We start from the raw sequence: 19,909 nt of genomic DNA, 5'->3' as shown, positions 1-19,909 counted from the left end.
ATGTCCGAAAATCAAATTCACCGAAGCCTCTTTTTTCGCGGCAGATAGGTTCCACGCAGCACCGTGTAAAAAAATAACAATGGTAGATATATTTACTTGCATAAAAAAATTATTTCGGAATTAAAAAAAAACGCAATTGTGTACTATTTATTGTACCTTAATTTTATTAATAAATATAACATGACAGCTAAATATCGTAACTCGGTATCATTTTTGCGCCTAGTAAGCAAAATAGCGATGTAGGGAATGAGGAAATTCAGTGTTTTAAAAATAATATTTGTTAATGGACGCTATCAAACTAGTCCCATTTTTTTTAAAAATAAAATTTGTATCGTATTATCAGCGCTGCTGATTGGTGAGATGGCTTTTTGGAAACCGAAAATCTATCTATCACAAAGCTCGGTTGATGTATTCCTACAGCAAAGACTACAAAAGAGAAATAAATAATAAACTCACCGACAGAGCAATGTCTGGTCTCTCTGAGATAGCAATTAATTCTTAGTATAATTTTTGTTGTAGGTATTTAGTTAACATTATATAAATTATTATGACTTCGAACATACTTTTTATACCTTAAATGAATGAACTGTTTATATACCAATCCATAGGGGTTTATTTAATAACCTGTCGATTGGTTTTTTTTTTAATATTGTAAAAAAAACACTATCATTGGTTGATTTGGAAGAACCTGTTCCATAGTTCTAAGTAGTTCATTTTTATGTCATATATATTTTTTTAAATTATTCGTACATTTTCGAGAAACTTCGCCGTACGATAAAAATAAATGTTCTTTTTTTTACCGCGTGAAGTATTTTATATCCAATCTCCCGTTGCAGTGAATTTTCTCATTCCAAATACGATTGCATAATAATATTACTATTGCGCATTGTTAAACTAATGTATTTAAAAAACATTTATTTTCGTATCATGTTATTTCGAAACCGTGTTAAGAGAGGTTCCAGTGTAAATATGAAATATATAATATGTATCGATAGTTATTGGTAGATTAATACAATAAATTAATATTATTCACGTGTCAGTGTGTGTTTGAGTTATTTGTATTTAAGAGGTGTTTTGCGCGCAATGGATCCGATAACATAACAGTAAATAAACCACTATTAGGTAATCAATTTAGTTTGTTTATCACACTAGCCATGTGCCTCACTGGCGGTTCAGCGGTCAAAGAAAGATAAGGAACTGAAACTAGGTCAGGGGGATTTAGGGATGCATACGATCTATCGATATTTGAAATATCGACTCATTGTTCGCTAAACATCGATTTCACAAATTATTGTAAAATAATAGCCTTTATTATGAGCGTTACCTGCTATATATTTTATATACTTGCAACCGTCCATGGAAACAGTAGATAGTGAAACTAATAGTCGTGTAATTATTTAAATACAAGAAAATAGATGTTTTAAATGAATTTATCGTCAGAGTTATGAATGCATATTCGATCAATAAAAACGACGCGAGTGTTTAAACAAATCAATGATTTATTAAATGTATATTTCCGAAGATGCCCAGCTATTATTCTTAACCCCTTTTCACCCAGAGTTGTTTTAAAACAATACAAACATGAAAATTATTTTCAGTGCAAGTACTGATCGTATTTGCTAATGACTATCTTAGAATTTATTTAATGAATCTTTCCGGCCAAAACTGTTATTTTTTTAAACCAATTAACAGGCTTAAGTAAACCCTAAAAGATTGGCATTAATGGGTAATACTTAATCTAAACAGTCTTAAAATCTACTTTAATTTACAAAAGGTATACATATGACATAATTTAGGCGGAAATGGCAAGTGTGACATCGTGATTCAGGAGAGACAACATCGCTTGCTTCTTAAATGTCTGCCCTTGCTGTAGGAACACATCGACAGTACCGTTTAGTGAGATTTCGTTCACTGTTCTGAGGATCCTTGGGAGAGGGGAAAAGAATCCGATGTTAGTTTTATAATTTCCCACAGCAAAGACAGGATTGGTACGCAAGTTACGGTTTTGTTGGGTTTATACCGTAAAGAAACGGCCGTGTTTGCGTTATTCAAAATTCTGTAGTCGAGGAGCTGTTTTCACCAAACATAAAAAGTGTTTGTTTCGGTTTCATTCCTTTTTTTGTTAGAATATTTATATAAATGTTTGAATAATAATAATTATCGTTCATTTCCGTTTTTTAAATGTATTATGTAAATACAAAATATATTTTATGAGATTACAAAAAAAAATCATGGCATAAATGTAACATAAATACGTACATACTATATTAGGCGAGGAATAATGGCCTAGGACAAGGCTTAAACAATTATTACATTTTTTAAAACGTGGAAGAATTTAAAAAAATCTAATTTTGGTAGAGGTTTTTGTTCCATTCTGAATTTCAGTTTAAATAGTGTACGAAAGTGGTCAAATATTTATAGCAATGCCAAAAATATCATTTAAAATATTTATATTAATGTATTATGAACTTAGTTTGTTTTTTACCTGCGTGTGTAATGTAGGATACTAGTAAAAATAAAATTTGAACACCTAGTTATACCTTAACTGTAAACAATATACATACAAAATATGGAATTGCACATTAATAAATCAAAACATGTGACGTTTTTAAAGGCAATTTTGATACAACATACATCGATAAATCGATGTTGAGATAAGCGACGCTGCATCCCTATTCAGGGGTATTTTGGCTTCGGCCCAGTGGAGCTGCTAAATGTGCCGATAGTCGCTCTGACATAAACAGTAACAGCAAAAACAACATTAAGCAGGCCGCTGGCACTGCGGCCGCGATGGTGATGAGGGAAGACATTGGGTTTAGCGAATACTCGTTGAGGATGTTGCTCCGAGAGAATTCTGAAGTAAACAGAAACCTGTCGGCGGATTGGGATAAACATTTTACTCAGTGACCGAAAAAGAAACGAAATGAAAGCTGATTTCTCGAATGCTTATGGCGCTCGGTCTCGCTCAATTCAATAGGGAATCGTCAAACGGATTCAATTATTACAATGGGAAGTTAAAATTTATCTTTAAAGTGAAATGAAGTTTTCTGTGTGAAAAATATAAAAAAAACCATGTTTACATTTTCTCTTCTAAACATGTTACCGACGAAGATACTTAGAATTTTCATACAAATATACACATTTTCGCACATAAATATCGATTTTACTTTATACAGTCTCGATATGTACCGATGAAGATAGCATTTATAATCGAGACTAATAATCTTACCTTTATGTAACATAAAATGATCGAGATACTTAACGATTTTTAGTGGAGTGCCTGTTTTGTTAAAATAAAATCAAACGATTTTTTATTTGTATGGAAAAAAATAGAACTTAATAGGCAAGTTCATTTTCCCTCACAAAACACATTTTTTCTTGCTAATATAATTATGAAGCAGTATTTTATAAAAATTGCATCAATAAACGAAGTAAAAAACGATTAACTTAATTTAAATGATTGATTTTAAAACGATTCTCATTGCTTCATTGATTATTATTTTATATGTATTTTTTTACGGAGTTATAAGTGCATATATATAATTGATAAGTATATTGCGAACAAAATTAAAGGGTAAAAAAGCTTGTTCTAAATATCAGCAAAACTATAGGGGGAATTTCAATAAAGTTTTTGATCGTTTAACTATTACCAAATAAATTCCATACCAACTTATCCGAAACCGATCAGTGAAAGGGCCAATATTAGAATGGCAGTTGGTAGGTGTACATTATTAATCGAATGCGTCCTTCGAATTTGTTGAAATATTAGGAAACTTTTTCTTACGATAGGCAAGCCAAAACGTTTGTTCTAAAATATTTGCTTACAACGGAAGCCAATGTTAACTTATATCTTGTATGTGTGATGACTGATGACTCGAGGTTATTAAAAAATGCAACAGGAAAAGTAGCGATCGACCGGGAACGGGGGACGTGAGTCAAAATTTCTGGGAATAAAACCTAAAGACGTGGAAACTAAGCATTTTAATATTCCTTTCCTTCTGATATACCTATTCTAGGAGGCGAAAACTTTAAGTTTTATTAAAAAGGATTGTTTAGCAATAATACTAATTTTAACCCATAAGATCGATTTATTGAAGCAACGATTTCTAAACCGAATCATCTCCCGAAATTCCAATGTCAATTGGCCGCCAAGATCTTGCGATTTAACGCCGTGCGGTTTCTTTCTTAGGGGTTTTTCGAAATCTAAGGTCTTTTGAATAAACCACAAACAATTCCTGAGCTCAAGGCCGAGATCCAACGCGTCATCAGTGAGATAGAGCCACATCTTTGTCAAAGTGTCATCGAAAATTTCATGAAAAGAGCAAGCGCCTGTATATTTAGTATACTGAATATTTTATTCCATACATAATCGGAACATGTCTACTTTACAATGCAATAAAAATATCATCACTTGCTCAAAAAAAGATACGTTTTTTTAACAAATTAAATCTTGCAGTCTTATTGGGTCACCCTATATAATCCAAAAATATGTAATAAAAACTTAAATATTTCATTACATGACATCTTTATTAACGCAATTTGTACCAATTATGGAGTTTCATCTGGATGACAAAATAACCGTTGTATTAACGAATGTTTCATTTATGGGGGTAAAAATGGCTAACTTTAAAAAGTTAATCAAATAGAGGCACGCGATATTTCGATATGCTCACTTCAAGATTAAAAGGGCGAAGCGAAGGAAGGGGTTGGCGGTTGATTCGACCAAGTGACAGTATATCCGTTCGGCGTAAAATGTATGCCGTGTGCACCTGCCTTACGGAGTGCATAGTCTCAACAACAGGTGGCAGAGGAATGTGGCCAGTGCAAACAACAGTAGATACTAAATATTTGACCAGTGAGTACAATGGAGGAATGAAATAATAATAACACTATACGGAAAATATTATGGCTTTAAAAATAAATCATCGGCCATTAACCTTCCTACACTGCCAAAAATAGACGATCTGCTAAATACCGATAATCATAATATAAAAGTGATTTTAAACACTTTTATCACTCGGCGACTAGACTTTGCTTCAGTTCGTTTTTGTCCAACAGACCAAAACACAAATCTGCAGAAATAGAGCTTTATTTTTTTTCGAAATAGGCATAAATATAAATATACCATAACTTTAATACAAAATTCGTTAAAAAAAACCCTTAAACACTTTTTTAAATAAGTTTTTTTCAATTAAATTTTATAAATAAAGGCTTTCTCAGAACTCCTGTTAACTTAACACAATTTCGTTAAAAATGGTATGTTTAGACAAAAACGAAATAAAGCGAAGTTGAGTTTTATATTGTATACCATATTAGCCTTTATAATTGAAAAATCGCCACCAAAGGAAATTGTTAGATAAAATTTGAAACAAAAAGTTAGTTGCACGTGTTCTGCAAAAGTGTAATTTAGTTGCTTTAAAGTTCAAATTGTGTTAAAGATTTGAAGTTATAATTATTGTTTCCGCAACTTTCATTATGAGATAAAAAATGTTAATAAAAAACGTAATTTCTTGTTTTCCTTATATTCTTGTATTATTAATATTTTAATGCCCGGTGAAGCATATTGCCCACACAACTAAAATATGACAAAAAAAATAATGAATTAAAAAAAAGGTATTTTCATTATTTTTCGCAGTACCTACATAAAAAAACATACACAAATATACCTATATGTTTAGTTAGAATTAGAAAAATTGGGCAGTGAAGGGTTGAACACTGTTTTACTATAATTTTAAAACAAAACATATCGATTAAATCTAGATTGGCATAGAAGTTTTAGTTCCAACACTTATGTATGGAAGTAAAGCGTGGAACTGGCATAGACATGCTGAAAGCAGAATAAATGCGGGTAAAATGCAACATCTTTGAGGGGAAATCGATATTTATAGGGTTTCGAATGATGCAATCAGACAAAAATGCAAATGCAAATCTGGAAATATGTATTTGATAAGATGAGAATGTATGATAAGATGAGAATGTATGACAAGATTTGTGAAAGTGGAAAAAGCTGCGATTGTACGTCAAGATAGGGACGTTTTTTAAGGATTTGTGCCTGCTTAATAATAAACTATTAGATTAGGTTTCAGGAATAGCGGAGGATAGTGGTGGTATAAGATGGGCTGGAATAAGGAAAATAATAAGACAATAAGTTCTACAGAGAAGAATCTATGCTATTGGCTTCACTGATAGTGACAAGTTATTACAATTAAAAATACCACAAATCGGTACGTACTTATGAAACTCATTTACTAAAAATCCAAACTAAGTGTATCTAAAAAAAAATGATAATTTATTATTAACATAATTACACGAGGAATAAGATAATTTATATGAAAATACGAACTTTGTTCATGCGGGTGTGAGACTAAGGTCTGAAATTTTTCTGCTTATGAGTATTAATCTACCTGGGTATAATAATTAATCTACCTGTATGTATCATTACAAAATAAAGGTTTAAAACAAGCGTAATAAACGTTGTCGTTGGAATGATCGGGATCAAAGTTTGGTCACAAAATACGTTTCAACTAAAAAAACTCGTAACTTTCAATTAAATGTCTTTTTTATGGGCTTGATGACCCCTCCTTAGTTGCATCGTGCAGGCGAAAACAATGGTTGTCTTATTAAGGCCAATTTAAACTAAAATCAGGAAAATTAATTTTCCTCCACATAAACGTAATGTTAGTAATAAACTGGCATTCAATTTACTGGCTAATTTAGAAAACACGGCGTGGCTAAAATCAAATTTAGCCATTGATAAGAGAAAATAAAAGAGAATCACGATAATATTAGGGGGTTAAGTATGTCGACCTTTTCTGTTACACATTTATTCTAAAATAGATTACCAGCAATATTATGAACTTTTCACTAATAACGTGGGAAACGTGAATATTTTCAGGGTTTTAATTAAAACATTGTAAATTTAGGAAAACTCAGATATGTAAAAAAAATAATTGAGACCGCTTTAACAGTAGTATTATTTTCTATATCGTTTCCTTGTTCTGTAGTTGCTTTGTTTTATTTAGATCAGACAGATATTGAAATAATGTGACGCTTTTCTTTGGGATTGTTTGTTTTACTTGCTTCACTTTTTTACGCGTGACGTTTTATACCTTTGTTTTAATATCTAATTTTTTTACGTAATAAATTGAAAATTTTGATGAGCTTCAGAAACATATTATGATAAAAATATTTTTGATAGTATATGGCAGATACTTGATATAGCTACCGCATATATGTACCTTGGATAGAATCGACTTAATAAGCAACAGCTGTGAATCTGATCTGAAAGAATGTACTATGACAATGAAAATGATAAAAATGATACAAAAAAGGATCACATTACTCAAACTATTTTTTCAACTATTTTAAGTCAAAATCATACTGTCGTACAAAAGGTAAATTTAATTTCTTTACGAATTTAAATACAGCGCAGATTGATTGATTAAGGAAATAATCAATTATTTATTTATTATTTGAATTTTTCATAATTTTGACATCATGTGTCATCAGTACATCATGTACATAAATCTCCGACAGCATCAGCAAAGACCGTTTTACCTCCAGAACCAACCTGTCTCTGGTTATGCCGATTGGAAGAGCAGTCAGGCAGCTGAACGTCACTTTGAAGATCGACATTTTTCACATCAGTAAAACTATGTTTCAGAGGCAAATAATCTCGCTATTGGAGAGTATTATACCTTAATAATGTCGAACCATTGCTCAAGGGTTCCTGGGCCCCGATTACAATGGGAAGTTAATAGAGTTATCTTCGACTGTCTATAAAGAAAACCCGATGTTTGCGTACGAAAATGAGTATATTTGCACCAACATTTAAAGTATTTTCGTCAGTCAGTTATAATTGAACATGTTTAGAGGAAAAAATTGTATTCTGCTTTTCATACAGAAAACTTAGTTTTACTTAGTAGATAAAATTGAAAATACATTTTAACTTCCCATTGTAATCGTGGCCCTGGTCTGATATGTGTTCCCAATATAACGACTTAAATATTTTGTTTTATTTGTAATGTTATTTTGGTAAAATAAATTAATATGAATTTAAAATTTTCAATTTGAATCAGTGCAAAAGAAGAAGATAAAGCCGGCAAGTTTAGTTGAACTACAAAATACTAAAAAGTTGTTTTTTAAAGACCAAATGTATGTTTTTGAGAACACTATAGCTAATGGATAGGACGCCGAACGAAATGTGTGTGGGTATTTAATTGCACTGTCTTGTTAGACAAAACCATTACTTTATAAAAAGCTGAAAGAATAAAAGCCTATCGAAGATAAAGTTTGAAAGTGTTCACCATCGTTGGTTTTTATTAGGTACCATTTGAGCGTAAGACAATATACTGGAACCTCTTTTTACACGGGGATATGCTCCACGCAGTACCGTGTAAAAAAAACTTCAAAGCATACTAAAAAAATAACAATAGTAGATAGGTTTCCCTGCATAAAAATCATTTCTAGATTTAAAAAAAAAAAAAAACTATTTATTGTACCTTAATTTTATTTAAAAATATAACATGACAATAAAATCCTTAAAAAATCGTAACAAAGATAATTCACTATAATAATAAGATTAATAAATTTTATTCCAGTAAAATGGCTAAATAGTTCAGAGCCAATTCTACCATAAAAAAACAAAAACTTATTTAGTTTTAATATAATAATGTAGGTAGAGATAACTTATAAAATATGTACAACATATTCATAAAAAAATTAAAAGATAAAAACTTCCTAAAAATTTAAACTAAGGTAAACAAAAACGAATGAAAAAAAAACTTGTGAGGAGAGAAATAAAAAATATATAATTTTAAAAAAATAAAATAATGATGTTTTGCATAAGCGAGAACAAATAAAATAAATTATCTTATATTATGTCCTTATGGTGGTCTTAGCATTTCCAGCTATCGCTCGAACAGGGGTGAATGGATCCACCCTGCAATGGCTTAGAGAAGCGGGTTGTTGGAGCTTTTCAGGCGTTCCCATGGGCTCCAGGCTCTTTGACGAAGTGTTCCATAGTTCCGCTGTATACATGGACGTCAAATACGACGTAAAGATGATTTTCTTCACTTCGTCACTGCATTGAAAAAAGCGTCTTGCAAGCCATATACATGGCTATGCCATGGTGATACCACTCTCATATTATGTATATTATATGCCTAGTAAGTAATAGCAATGTAGGGAATTCTAAAAATGAATAGTATAATTCGGTTGTCAGATGGCAGAAGGCACCATCTGATAAATAAGACCTCGATTCAATCTACAAACTGAAATATTTAAGTGTTTTATCCAGTTTTCAATAATTAATCACCTTTTTTAAATACAGGAGTAGTTGACTACCAAATTATTTAAATGACTATTAGGTACGCATTGTTAAATGAAAAATAAATTTTTCTTTTCAATTCATATTTGTACCGTGTAAAAAGAGGTTCCAGTAAATTTATGTTTTTTGTAGATATTTGTAACGGCATAGTATTGATACTTGTTTTACTTATTTCTTTATTGATCAACTAAAGCTTTCGCCGAAGTACGCGGAATACCTAGTTATCTTCAAGACTGGCCTTGGTCAAAAAAGAAATAAGTAAAACCAAACCAAGATGTTAGATTGATAATTTTAATCCAACTTATTAGTAAATAAGGTTTGTCGCATTAACACGTTGTACATAAAAAAGTATTTTATTGTAACTTAATGGACGGTATTGTCCATGAATAAATAAAGAAAATTTTAGGGAAAAGTAGAACGTTATTCGATCCGCGAGTCTGCTACACCACAGTACCAACTTTTTCATTAACATTTTACACTTTTATAAACATCCCCCAGTTTCAAGTAGACACCTGTTTTACAGATGTTCAAATTACATCGGTGTTTTAAATGACGCCATTTTGAAAAGCCAACGCGAAATAAGGGGAGTTAGCTAAACATACAAGATTAAAATAGTGTTCGTTGCCATATTGAAATACCTAAATGTTATCAGGGGGTGGGAGCAATGACGTCAATTACACACCTTCAGAAATTAATAATATTGCACAGTGAAAACATCAGCTGAAGGTGTTGGCTGAAGTATGCCTAAAATACATGCACACATTACAAGAGTGAGAGGGTAGGAACTTTATATTTATATAAAATATTATGGTTTATTTTTTGCACTAAAGAACCTCCCTATTTAGATTTCTGATGGGATTATACTGAAAACAATTTAGGTAGAAATTAAAATATGTGAGCAACCATAAATTAATAATATTCAAATTTAAAACATGTCAATTTTATTTTAATTCGAATAGGTATGCATAGTTGTGGGAATTTTGGTATCCGAAAGTCTTTTATTTTGTCCAAAATAACATTTATAAACTTTTGTACGCAAAATATAAGCAATATTTAAGTATTGCAAGTAATTTATTAATGGGGGAAGTCTTTAGCATCCAAAAATAATTAGGCAATCTGTTGAATTTAATTACGAAGAAATGAATGAAATCGTAGTAATATTTTGTGTATATATTTCATCAGCTGTTTGATTTACAAATATAATAAATATATTACAAAGTAAGTAGGATTACCCAAAAATGGTTTACCTTTTAAAACAATAATATTATCTTAGTATTGTGCAAAACTGAATTACGAACATTTCTACTGTAAAACCGTTATTTTTGCTTATAAACATAAACTTTTTATCCAACCATAAAATAATATTAAAATATGAAAAAGCCGAGTCCCCGGCACTAGCGTAGAAGGTTATAGAATGTTTGTTTATTATAATATACGTCCATAAAAACAGTTTGCCACAATATTTCGATTCCTATGCGAGTGAGGTATTTTATACGCTTTACTCGTGAATTACTAAGATAATATGAAAGAGAATGGTATTAATTTTACTGTATTATTAAAACCAAAAAATAATTTATGTATTAAGTAAAGTTATAATAAATAAAAACTTACTGAATGGCCCTACGAAGTTCCTCCATTCCTTGCAAAAACGCACGAAGACAGATTTAGGCCTGGCATGCCAAATCTCGCATCTTATGTCTAATTTACACTTCCAGTAATTAGTAACCGGTTCAATGCACACGTGCTGCGTGTTTATTTATAACGCAAATAACACTTATCAATAATATTGCGTTAAAACATAGTCTCCGCGGCGTAAATAACAATTGATAACGCGAAAATGTTTTGCGAGCGCGCTTTGTTTTGGTCAAATGACAGCGGACGCGCTACAGATACAAAACACTAAAAAACTTTTAGAAAAACACAAATAGTACGAATAATATATACAACGTTTATTTAAAACACCCGAGTAGCACGAATTGCAGGTAAAATGTTTCAAAACACTCGACAAACGACGAATTCGCAGACCTTTATCAAAATGTCAAAGACGCCACACAAAAACAAAACATGAGTGAAGTTGGCGTCGGACGAAGAATTGATCGCGAATTTTGAGTGAATTACTAGCTCGGAATTACCAGAATAGAGTAGTTCTCATGGCACATGGGATAATACGTCCTTTGATGGGAAATCTTTAATCTGGATACATAACGCACAGGAGGAAGCGATGCGAGAACCGACCGGCGCGCGCAGCGACAGCTGATGACTGCAGCGGGTCGGAGACGGTCGGTTACAGCTCCCCGCCCCCCCCCGTTCGCCATACATTGACTTGTAAAGGCGCGTTCACTCGTGTTCTATTCTATCCTTATTATTTAATATATAATTTTATGAATCTTTAAACGAACTGCAATATTATTATGATGTTATTTTGTTCCTCATAACCTAATAGAAATAGATGTTAAATTTCTGAGTCATAAATAAATTAATGGAATTTGTTCAATTAAAAAACAAATTGGTATTTCGGTTTAATATGTAGTATTATCAAAAATGGAAACATAATACCTACTTGATACTTGAATATATCATAATTTTCTTTGTGTCCAACCGGTTAAGAATACAGTTCTGTGTGTGAAATGAAACCTGGACGAGTGCTTACGTTCGGTGGCTGCTCTCAGGTGAAAATCCTAAATAAGGAAATCGGGTGAAGGTAAGTCTGCCTTATTTGTAGTGGTTGACGTGTTCGCCTACCATGCTTAAGCTCCTTGGTTCGATTCCTGGAAGTATATCCAATAAATATTGATGAAAAAAGTGGTTGCCCGCTGCAGTATTTTATTATCCTGGACTGGCACCTGAAGTGTAAGGCTGATCACCTTACCTGTATGAAACAGATAATCAATATGCACCGCGTTGGATGTACCAATCCAGTGCCCTATGCACATGATAGATTATTTAAATTTGCGCAGTTAAGAAAAATGTATTACCTACTTGTTTTTCATATTATTAATTTTTTTTAAACTATCGCTTGATACGTTCATATATAATCATACACATAGTTTTTTCGTACCTGGTCAATGTTGATATTCTGTAGACAGAGTGGTATGATGTTATTATTACTATTATAGATAATGCATATAGCGCCATTTTTGTAATATAATACCCCAAAGATGCTTTACAGAAGTAATTCTACGCAGTTTTGAATTTGATTTGACATACATTTGAATAAAACTTTTCAGCAAAATAATAGTTTATACACTCTTCTCTTTCACGAGGAAACGACTGATGCAATAAAATCCTAAATTTGGCACCCGCCTAATTATAAAAACACGAAAGTTCGCATGAAAATAGTCCATTAATGTCTGAAATATATTTTCTTGAGTTCAGAAATAATATTAACCTTTCCCTTACTGTCCTTAAAACACCAGCGCATTACGGAACTGTGTAGTCACTACACATTAAAAAAATAAGAAATTTAAAAAGGGAAAAATTGAATATTTATAGAGAATGGCTTTAATTAACCATAATTTAATTCAAAGATGATAATATTTCAAATCTAACTGCTGAAAAGATGAAAAAACCATTGGGTATCGCTAACGTCTCGGGCGAAACGTGCACCCTTGCCGACTTCCCGAGAGCTACTTAGTATAAGTAGCTAGTACTGGACTACGTGACTGACTCCGTGACGGGCGTAAATTCTTTACTCTTTTCTTCATACGCAACAATGCGAAACATTGGTTTACTGTGAGTATAATTTATCCCCGATTTCCGATAAAATGCTTTTTTTGTGCCTAATAAGTACTTATTATTTTATAACAAATTATTTCAGTTGATACGTAAATGTGTAACGGAGGAATACTGAAAATCTAAACCCAATATTTGTATATTTATAAAAATATTATAGTAATTAGACGCAATGTGTACTAGCTGCACATCACCGGGGGGGAGGGTTAACATGATGTTCAGAATTTCAGAATACATACATCATCATCATTCCCTTTCTGCACCAAATGGTGCATAGGGCGCTGCCTTGGTACACCAATCGTGGCATATCAAGATGATTTTTGTTACGTTAAGGTAAGATGATCAGTCTTACGGTTCAGGTGCCTGTCTAGGGACAACGAAATATTACAGTGTAAAAACTTATTGTTTTAGCAAATATTTTACGTCAACCATGTCGGGAATTGAACCCGAGGACTCTCGCATGGTAGGCAAACGCGCTGACAAATACTCCACGAGGCCAACACTGTACTGGTAGATGTAGGTACTGATGTCAAATATTTTTAATTATTGAATGCCCTAGCAATTTAAACTTTAGATTTAAAACACGAAGATGTTATTTCAGGAAGTGTGAACGGAGCTTATAGTAGGGTAGTCCAAGAATAAAATAAGTACTTACCTATAAATAATAATATACCTACCTACCTGATATACCTTCTCTCAATCGAACCTCGCGCAGCTTGCTATTTTGGTGCGAACTTAGGAAGCAGGAAGCAGGGAGGCACCGTATAAGTTTTTATTTAGCCGTTTCTTATTTCTTCATTATGTATTACTATCTATCATTATAAAAATGTAATTTGTAGTCTCCAAAATTAAAATACACTATCGTCGCCGGAAATTTGACGATAGTAATTATAGTAATTAGTTTCTTTGTAGACGTCGCTCTGTACGCAATTCCTGATTTGAATTCAACTATGCCGTGTTGTGTCCTTTTGAAGTGTATAAGTACTGCTAGAATCTTAAAGGTATAGGGTGGGATCACATTTCACGTGTAATTAGCTAATGAATGTATAAGTAGCAAATACATGACTTGAAATTGAATTGTTTTTCCGTCTTGTCAGATTTTCAAAGAAATCAAAATGGACATTTCGTAAGTGTTGCCAGGGTAGAAATTTTTATTACCCTACTTTGCTCATCTAATGAGATAACTAATGAAAATTGGATCTCGGATTAAACAACTCTGTGGTGGACATTTGACCGACATTATCTTTAAAACATCAAATATTATTTAACATGATAGAAACATATCCGTTTTATGTAAAATACAATTTGTTTTATATTTTAAGTTCAAAGTTCGTTAATTCAATTACTCTTATTAAATGACCCTTTACTCTTCTACTCTGTTGTGTCAATCAATATTTCCGCGTGCACAATAAAATTTTAGAGAAATTAACTGATTGCTTTTTTTTTACCTTACATTTGTGTTATGATTATATTTTTTCCCATCGTGCCACATTACGCGCCGACATCACGAATGCGCGCGGTGAAAGTGGGACATAGTGAGGGAATTTTTGGACACAGTCCGATGTATTCTAATATGATTCTACGCTCCTTCTGGACTATTCTTAATTCTATGAATTCTATGGTTTTGAAGTTATCACACATTTTTCACATAATTCTAAATAAACCAGGATTCATTTTTTTTAATGCTGATTAAAATATACAAAAAATTGTATTTTTTCTGTGTACATGGTACTGTGTGTATAAATAAATTGTATTAAATATATGCACGCGCCTATTATGCAAGTAGATTATTGATAATGTCTACTAGCAGTGATTGAATTAACGTCATTTAGATCTAATTAAAATAATGTACGCAATTCATAAAATTCGAACAGCGCAGCGTCGCGTTCATAATTTATAGTCTAGATGTATATATCTGTTTTAATATTAATTTAATCTAGGGCTGGTAATAAAATTAATTCACGTTTATGCATTCAGGCAATGTCTCTTTGGGACCGACGTAATCAACTTAATAAAATTACTTACTTTCAGACATTTTAAATAAAATAATAGTGCATACTAATTTAAAGCATAAAAACATTATTGTGATCCTACGATATATTTTTTCAAATAATGTTTTTTTTTACCTTTTATAGTGTATATACAGGGTGTTCTTTAAACCCTGTCACATCTGAAACCACGATGATCAGTATGAGCAAGAAGACATATTGGCACATTAAAATAAATTTTTGGAACGAATAAAATTTACCAAAATAAAATATTTAAAAAAAACAAACGGTTGCTTACTTCTGCATGGAGAAACGAGGAGGGGGGAGGGGGAGTCCCCTCACTTCTCCCCTGCAGACGTACGAAACCATTTGTTTTTTAAATATTTTCTTTAAACAATTTTTTTTGTTCTAAATATTTTTTACATATTCTAATATGTCTTCTTGCCCATACTGATCATTGTGGTTTCGGATCTGACAGGGTTTAAAGAACAACCTGTGTAATATTATTTTATGTTGATGGATGCAGAAGATAAAATAGAGTTATTTTTTTATTTATTTTATTTTGGGGCGATCTATTTCTTATACTTATTTCAAAATAGAAACAGAGAAACCGTATATTGTCTACGTAGATATTTTTTTAATTCTCACAAAAAAGATAATTTTTCTCTCAATGAAGAAGTTCAGTGCTACTGGAAATTGGATATAAAAAATGTGTTCTTAATCGCGGTAAAAATTAGAGCATGTAATTGTAGGGCAAAGGTTCCTCTAAAATATATGAAAAAAATAATTAAAATGATTTTTGTTAAAATAAACTACTCAGAATGACGTCACAAGTTCTTCTAAATCAACTAATGATGTGATAGGTTTCCGGTTTCTGGAAACCAACCAACCAATCAGAACAACTCACCGAATAGAACTAGTGACGTCACACGTGGAGTAATTTAAAAAAAACTTTAAAAATCGTAGCGATGATAATACTTAGAGTATATATACCTTTACTCTAAGTGATAATACGATAGCTTGGCGTACTTTTATAATCTATATGTAAATATTAGATTTAAAATATTTAAAGAACTCTGAAATTCCTTTGTCTAAGGATAGTGAAAATATTACGAACTTTCGCTCGTTGATACTAGAAACTTACAATACTAGGCGATAGGTTATAGCCATTTTATTCAATAAGTTTATTCGACCGTGGACAACTTTAAGAAATCTGGAACGTCGTTTATAAAATGCTTTAATTAAAAGGTTTAAGAATTGCTGTGAACAAAAAATAGATGCAAAATATCCTTTTTTTTATTCTCTCAGTGTTCAACATTTTGCATTGTAGAACAACAAATCTTTCGCCAATGTTTCAGTGATAATGTTTTAAAATTCTTTATGGTAGAGAGAAATTCTATTTTGAAAAAAATACCTAATAATTTATTAAATTGTCAAACAGCGTAAGATAAAGGAACATTCACAAAGGAAATTTTTGTATTTTATTTGTCTTGGACAAAATGAAGTCCCGGAGAACCCTCCAGGGAAAGTATACAATATTATAATAGATATAGGGGAAGACTTAAAAGAAAAAGGTCAACAAAAGTAAGAGTAGGGAGTAAAGGAAGAAAATGGGGAAACGATTCCTTGCCCTATTTAATTGCAAGTGTATTTTTTATTCCGTAAAATAATTTTAAAATAATTTAACAATTGAAAATATTATTTACAATAACTAAAAAGGTCTTAAACGAACCAATGCGATGTACGGACAAGAAAAAAACTATTTATTTTCGTTTTTTAACATACTGAGTTTTATAATATTAAATAATTTGTGTATTATTATTAGAGCACACATAAGAGTATGTTAATGAGTGCCCTATTTCAAGATTCAAAATAAAATAATAAAAATATTGATAATCTATTAAATACAGAGAAAGTCCAAACTTGAATTGTATCATAACCGCAGAAACAGTAATTTATTTATTTATATATACGCCCAATGGGCATTTTTATGGACACATTTATACATAGAAAATTATTATAAAAAATTAGAAAGACTCAATGGTTTATAGTAGACTTTGTGGGAGTGGAAGCGGGAGAGAGGTGTTTATAACTGAATTTGATTCAGTGATCGTTTGAAAGAAGACAGCTTGTTATCAAAGAAATCAAGACTGGTATGTTTGTTGGCAGACCTAAGAATTCTGGGCATAGGGAAATGAAAACCATAGTTAGTTCTATGGTTATCGGTATGAAAGAGTAAGTTTTGTCTGCGGTTTTTAGTTGGGATATTTAATTTTATTGAGCTCAGTAGTTCAGGCGCATCAAAGAGTGAGTTGAGAATTTTAAATAGGGCCATAATGTCGGATTTATTTCGACGGTCTTAAATAGTTCGTAATGTCGCAGATATATGATAAATCTGTAAATGTAAATATTTAAAATTATATTTTTTGAAATTAGTATTTTTTCCAGTGTTATGATAAAATTAAAATCATGTTCTTTTTTGTTTTTATGCGGATTTTATGCGCGTCGTTTATGGAGTTCAGTATAGATTTTTTATGCGTAGTTGATAGTACAGGCTTTTGACCTCGTAATATGTCACACTAAACAATTTTTATCGCGTTTGAATGTGTTGATAAACTCGATTATGAAGGCGGCATGCGGCAGTCTGCAAAAATCGTAATATGCAAAACTCGTTTTGCTTCCTCAGTCGCGACTAGTCGTACGCGACGATAAATATTACCTTTTAGTTTTAGTATACTGAAAAGTGGTTTTTGTGATTGGTGTTTCTTTCCCACCGAATCACAAAGGGGGCTATGAAAATATTTTCTCAAACAATTATTTCGGTGTTCGAGTTGCTATCGAGGGACATGTTTCCTTTAGGAAGTAACGCGGTTTGCTTGAAAAAAGAGGGAAAATGATTACAGTCCTTGTAATGGGCAGGATTCTCATAACTGTCATATTATATTTGAAATATACTGTAGTCATGTGCAATAATTGTGCATGCACTTGAAGTTCCGGAGGAAGTATTGGGTAATCCGAAATAAGCTTACTGAGGGGTGGTATATTGCCTATTGAAAATTCCTAGGGTTTAAAAAAAAAACAGAAAAGTTGACAGTTTTTTTTTTACCTACACTAAACTCTTGATAAGCAAATAATGAAAAAGCATCAACGAGAAAATTCGATAACATGGTTCTAGTCGTCCAATCGTTATTCAGAAATAATCGTTTACTTCAAATATACAGGGTGTTCATTAAACCCCGTCACATCCGAAACCACGATGATCAGTATGAGCAAGAAGACATATTGGCACATTAAAATATTTTTTTAGAACGAAAAAAGAGCAAATGGTTGCTTACTTTTGCAGGGGAGAAACGAGGAGGGGGGGGGGAGTCCGATACTGCGCCGCACTCCCCTCACTTCTCACCTGCAGAAGTAAGCAACCATTTGTTTTTTTAGATATCTTTTTTTTTTTTTTAATTGTTCGTTCTATTTTTTTTTTATTATGCTTAAATGTCTTCTTGCCCATACTGATCATCGTGGTGTCGGAAGTGACAGGGTTTAAAGAATATCCCTTATAAAGACCATATACCAAGTTTTTGTGCTTCACGAAATTTATATAGATATGATACCTAGAAGGTTTGCTTATATCTTCATCCCTAAATAAGTTAAATTTATTGAAATAAAAAACTTGTACTCAGAATATTGCGATGCTCGGGTTCGGCAACCCTACAGCATTGTCCCTAAAAGTAAGAAGTAGATAAATAATGTATAAAGAGAGATACTTACAGAAATGAGCAGCAATTCATGCAGACTAGATTCCGGGGCGCCTGGTGGCGCCTGGCGTCTTCACCATAGAATGCACGTAGTTCTTATAGATATATGATCTTCACGATGTTATTTGCATATTATACATCATTCTATGTTATGTTCATAGTTCATACTACCCTCGACACAGAGAAGCGTATTTTCATTCAAAAATACGTATTACATGTATATAGTATTTAAAAAAAAAATCAATTAACTTATTTAACAACTTGCCTCCTTAACTCAAAAATATTTTTTAATTAACGCTGAAGTTAAAAATATTTATCCATCAACTACCTCTTTTTAGCATATTTTAATATTTTATTTAAAAAATGTGTTTTGATTGCAATGTTTTACGTGAATGTCTTCAAAATATTCTTTTGGTTAGCAACTTTTTCAATTATTTTATTTTCATTAGGAATTTTTTTATTAAATTGAATTATAGAATTATTAAATAAATTTAAAAAGAAAATTGTTACGTGATTTTAATATTAATAGTATTTTTTTTATGTTCATATGTATGTATGCTGATGATGCCGTGCGTCTTGTTAGCAGCAAAGAAGACCGGCAATTCTTGGTGACAAAAGTCTACGATGGATGTATCATCGTCTATAAAAGTGGAAAAGTGTATCGTCATAAAAAGCAATTTGCTTATGAATGTTGATAAATCGAAAGTAATGGTTTTTGAAAGGGATGAAAATATAACTAAATGTGAGATCAGTGTGAACGGAGATATTCTGAACCAGGTAGAAGAATTTGTGTATCTGGGAAGTATGTTTACTAGGGATGGAAAGACCGAGAAAGATATTGAAAGGAGGGTGAGTGCCGGGAACAGGGTGAACGGTGCACTGAAATCTACTTTGGCGAACAAATGTTTGTCGCAGGAGGCAAAACTAGCAGTGCCGACCCTAATGTATGAGAGCGATATATGGAATTAGAAAAATAATTATAAAACATTTTTTTTTTTTTTTAAAACATTTTTTTTTTTGCACCACAACAGGCCAGGAGGCCTAATTACAGTGGTGAATTACATCACAGAGCACCCAGGCTTGAGAAAAATCACATTTTAATTTTTGTG

General features: G+C 31.8%; 1 protein-coding gene across 3 annotated transcripts in view; it reads right to left on the bottom strand.

Annotated features, from left to right (window-relative positions):
* Positions 1-18,823, bottom strand: part of LOC148285216 (tripartite motif-containing protein 3-like) — a 176,151-nt gene extending 157,328 nt beyond the window's left edge. For 2 of the 3 annotated variants that reach the window (XM_088228843.1, XM_088228835.1), the window contains exon 1: positions 10,940-11,592. Coding sequence is in view for 1 of the 3 variants with exons in the window: in XM_088228835.1 (XP_088084961.1) it covers positions 10,940-10,965 (26 nt within the window). In the remaining 2 variants the exon portion in view is untranslated. Of the gene's footprint in view, positions 1-10,939; positions 11,593-18,813 lie in introns of those variants that run through there. The other variant, XM_088228853.1, reaches the window with a different exon arrangement.
* Between the last annotated feature and the right edge of the window lie 1,086 nt (positions 18,824-19,909).

Source organism: Micrasema longulum, unplaced genomic scaffold (genome assembly GCF_059751315.1).
Source record: "Micrasema longulum isolate JH-2025_06_02 unplaced genomic scaffold, ASM5975131v1 h1tg000047l, whole genome shotgun sequence".
Classification (NCBI taxonomy): domain Eukaryota; kingdom Metazoa; phylum Arthropoda; class Insecta; order Trichoptera; family Brachycentridae; genus Micrasema; species Micrasema longulum.
Note: the sequence above shows the minus strand (reverse complement) of the source record. Positions and strands in the feature narration are given on the sequence as shown.